Source organism: Myotis myotis, unplaced genomic scaffold, assembly GCF_014108235.1.
Source record: "Myotis myotis isolate mMyoMyo1 unplaced genomic scaffold, mMyoMyo1.p scaffold_m19_p_2, whole genome shotgun sequence".
Taxonomy (NCBI): Eukaryota; Metazoa; Chordata; class Mammalia; order Chiroptera; family Vespertilionidae; genus Myotis; species Myotis myotis.
In genome coordinates, this window is record NW_023416324.1 from 174,213,165 (window position 1) to 174,217,151 (window position 3,987).

The 3,987-nt window shown below is 49.0% G+C and overlaps 1 protein-coding gene across 1 annotated transcript; it reads left to right on the top strand.

The window, feature by feature from the left end:
* Window positions 1-2,270: 2,270 nt before the first annotated feature.
* Window positions 2,271-3,131, top strand: MAGEF1 (MAGE family member F1; the record flags this gene model as incomplete). The annotated part of the gene is given in 6 exon segments (XM_036348554.1): window positions 2,271-2,559; window positions 2,562-2,622; window positions 2,624-2,798; window positions 2,801-2,924; window positions 2,927-3,058; window positions 3,061-3,131. Coding segments are annotated over 6 exon segments (852 nt in total), but the record flags the coding sequence as incomplete, so codon positions are not given.
* Window positions 3,132-3,987: the final 856 nt, after the last annotated feature.

Below are 3,987 nucleotides of genomic sequence, written 5' to 3' on the forward strand. Positions count from 1 at the left end.
CTTAAAATAAATTTTATTTCCTATGTAAAAAAGTAAAGTCTTCCATCAGTTATTCAGTGACAATTATATACTAAGTGCCAACTCTGAGGGGCTCTCTAAAAACTTAAAGACACAGCCCTAGTTTTTAGAATGTTTTGTTTTGGAGGGTAAAAAGATCAGCACAAAAATAATTAAAATACAAAGTATGGTCAATAATAATAATAATAATTAACACCTGTTAATGTAGTGATTAAAAGCATGATCTCTGGAGTTATACTATACAGTTCAAATGCCAATCATATGATGTTGGGCAAGTTACTTAACATTTTTGTATGTTACTTTAATTATAAAATGGGAATAACACCACTTAACCTCAAAGGGCTTTTATGCGTAGATGAGTTAATACATGTAAATACTTAGTACAGTAGCAGCATATTAAAAAATGTAATAAATAACAGTTAACATTATCAAACATTCAATATTTGCCAAGCACTGTGTTAAATGCTTTACCTGCATAATTTCACATAATCTCTACAATGTTGTTTCTAATATTATACCCATTTTACTGAAAAGGTAACTGAGAAGCAGGGAGTTTAGGTAACAAGATTATATAGCTAGTAAAAAAACAAATGCCATAAGAAAGACATATTGATAAAATAGGGATGATGATAATAGTACTTACCTTAATGAGATTTAAATTAATATTTGAAAAGTGTTTACAACAGGGCCTAGCACATAATAAGGTCTATATGAGTGGATGTTAAATAAATACAAATTGCTATGGTGATTCAGAGATGGCAATAAACAACTTCCATGATGGAGACTACGGAGGCTTTGGAATGGTGACACTTAAGCTAAATCCTGGAGGGAGGGAGGGAGGGAGGGAGGGAGGGAGGGAGGGAGGGAGGGAGGGAGGTGGAAGAAGAAAGAAGAAAGAAGAAGGAGGAGAAGGAGGAGGAGGAGGGAAAAAAGAGAGGCAGGAAGTAGAAGAAAGCTCAGAGTAGAGTATGCAAAAAGAAAATACGGGTGTAGTTAAATTTGATTAGGTTAAAAAAGCTCCCTTTTCCAGTGGTTCTCAACCTTCTGGCCCTTTAAATACAGTTCCTCATGTTGTGACCCAACCATAAAACTATTTTCGTTGCTACTTCATAACTGTAACGTTGCTACTGTTATGAATCGTAATGTAAATATCTGATATGCAGGATGGTCTTAGGCAACCCCTGTGAAAGGGTCGTTCGACCACGAAAGGGGTCGCGACCCACAGGTTGAGAACCACTGCAACAGTCACTATTTCTGCCAGCTGTACCTCAAAATATCTCATCATTTCTTTCACCCCTGTAGAATCTGCTATCCTTACCCCTTCATCATCTATTTTACAATATTTATGGAGTGCCTCGGCGTAGCAGACACTGTTCTAGGAGCTAAGGATACACCAATGAATAGGACAGGCCAAAACCCAGTTCCTGCTCTGCACTTAATAATACTCCAAATTGGATTCCCAGCTTTCGGTCGGCCCTACTCCAATCCATCCCCCACAGGCCGCGAGGGAGGCGGGAAACACAGACTGGTCCAGGCGCCCCCTGGCCTCAGTCCCCCTGCAGCATTTCCCCAGCGTGTTCAGAGTGAGTGCAATCGCCCAAGCATCCTGTTCAGGGCGCTTCACTGACTGGCCAGCACAGCCTTACCCTACAGCTCTCACCCCGCGTTCTGCACTGGGGCCGGATCCGGTACATCCCTCAGAGTCCCCAGTACACACCCTTATAAATGAGCACCTGCTGAGAGGCATGGCTAGGACTCCACCCCTAGGTCCTCCTTGGACGTTCAAACCGCCCCCCCTCCGCTGTCCTGGATGTGAAAACCGCCCCTCTGGCTCTGCAGCCTAAAAAGCCGCTCCGACGGGACACGTCCCCATCAACCCAGCACCCAGAGAAGCAGGCGTGTACCCCTCCACCAGAGGGGCCGGAAGGGGCGGGGCTTCGCGCGTCCCGGGCCCGCATCTTGCCTCAGTTGGCCGGAAGTAGCCCCGCGAGCCGCGCGCGGGCGCCGACTGAGGCTGCGCAGTGGCGCCCCGCCAGTCTTGGCCGCTGGCAGCGTGGCGGTCACCGTCCCGCGTCCGAAAGCGCTGCCCAGCGGCCACAAAGCCCCTTCTGTTGTCTTCCTAGTCCTCCTCCCGCCGCCCCAGCCTCTGCCCAGCCCCTCCACTGGGGTTTGCACCTGGCTGCCCGAAAATACGCTGCAGAAACCCGAGGAGGGGGTCTCCCCGTCCTTCAGGCTGAGACGCTGAGCCCTGACCGCCTCGCAGGAGGAGACCCCGGGCCCCCACCTGCAGGAGGGCCCCCACCTGCAGGAGAGCCCCCAGGAGAACCTTGGCGCCCCGAGTGGGAGGGGCCCCGGAGCCCGGCCTCACCGGGAAAGGCGCGAGGGTCTTAGCAGCCCAAGCTTTGGCCCCGGGACCCGAGGTGGCGGAGTTGGTGCAGTTCTTGCCGGTGAAGGACAAAAGGAAGAGGCTCACCCCTCGCTCTGAGATGGGGAAATACGTCATCCGAGACTTAGAGGATCTTTTCCCTGAGATCACCGCTCGGCCGCAGGACATCTGCGGTATTTGAGTTTGAGCTGAAAACAGCTGGGCCTCAAGCACCACACAGATCTTGATCAACAAACTAAAGCCTCCTGAGGAGGAGGAGGACCTGGGAGGAGGTGGCCCCAGATTGGGTCCCTTAATGATGGTCTTGGGCTTTATCCACGTGAATCAAGGTAATAGCGCCAGGGAGGCACAGGTCTGGGAGATGCTGCGTCGGTGGCGGGTGTGGCCCTCCAGGGATGCCGATAACATCTCTGCCTCTTGGGGCACCCGAGGGGGATTATGGAAGAGTTCATGCAGCAGCAATACCTCAGTTACAGGCAGGCGCCTCGCACCAATCCACTACTAGGTTGTTCATTCTCTTGGGTCCCCTAAGAAACCTGGAAACCAGCAAATTGGAAATCTTGGGTTTTGTGGCCAAGCTCCATGAAAAGGAACCCCAGCACTGGCAAGTGCAGAACCATGAGGTCCTGGCAGGTCAGGTCAACAGGGTCAGAGCGAGGCCAGTAGGAGGGTTAGGGTTAGGGCCAGAGCCAGTGCTAGGGCTGGCACCCACCCCTGTGAGGGCTGAAGAAAAGTGGTCAGCGAGGGGGAGCGGTCCTTATGGAAGCGAATGATTGAGTCTGAAGTGTTATAGGTGAGGGCAGGGTTATTACTTCTCAAGGAGATGTACTTGTGTAACTCAAATTTAAGTTTTGTATCTTGCCATGTTTTGTTACATTTAATATACTCAAATTGGTGTTTGTGAGATTGGGGTACTTTTTCTTGTAGGATTTTGTGAATAGAGTTTTGATGGTTTTGTAAAATCGTTTGAAAAACTTTGTATTTTATCCCATTGTGCCGTGCCAGCATGGCCAGGTTCAGTGAGCCTGAGGAGGGGTGGTGAAGGATTAACCCTTTGTGGTCCAATGTTATTTTTGGAATTCAAACAGTCTGGTCCAAATTAATTGACGGGATTGAATGTTGAACTTTTTAATGTTCTTATTGCTCGACGTTGGACCTGCTCCTAGCGCCTGGTCTGTCGAGTCAGCCTCAAGGTTGGACCAAAAAGGGTTAAAGAAGACAGACAATAGGATACAGCTGGGGCTAGGTCGGATCACTGTGCCTGGATGAGGAAACAGTGACCCAGTCTGCAAGCCAAAGCTTTATTTTACAGTCAGAGCACACAAAGCAAAACAAGAGAAGTGGTCAATATGTTTACAATGTTCTTGTGCGTTTCACCTTGTTTTGGCAGCACTTGCTGCACCTCCTACAGCCCATTAACTACCTAGGAAGGAGCAAGGGAGGACTATAAGGTCAAGCTTAATTATGCTAGGAGGGCTCTGCCCTCCAAGCTGGGAGTTGTTTGTGGCCCTGTCACAGGTCAGTCCGAGGCTTAACCCTACAGCTGCTCCCTACATCCCATGATCTAAAACAAATTATGCAGC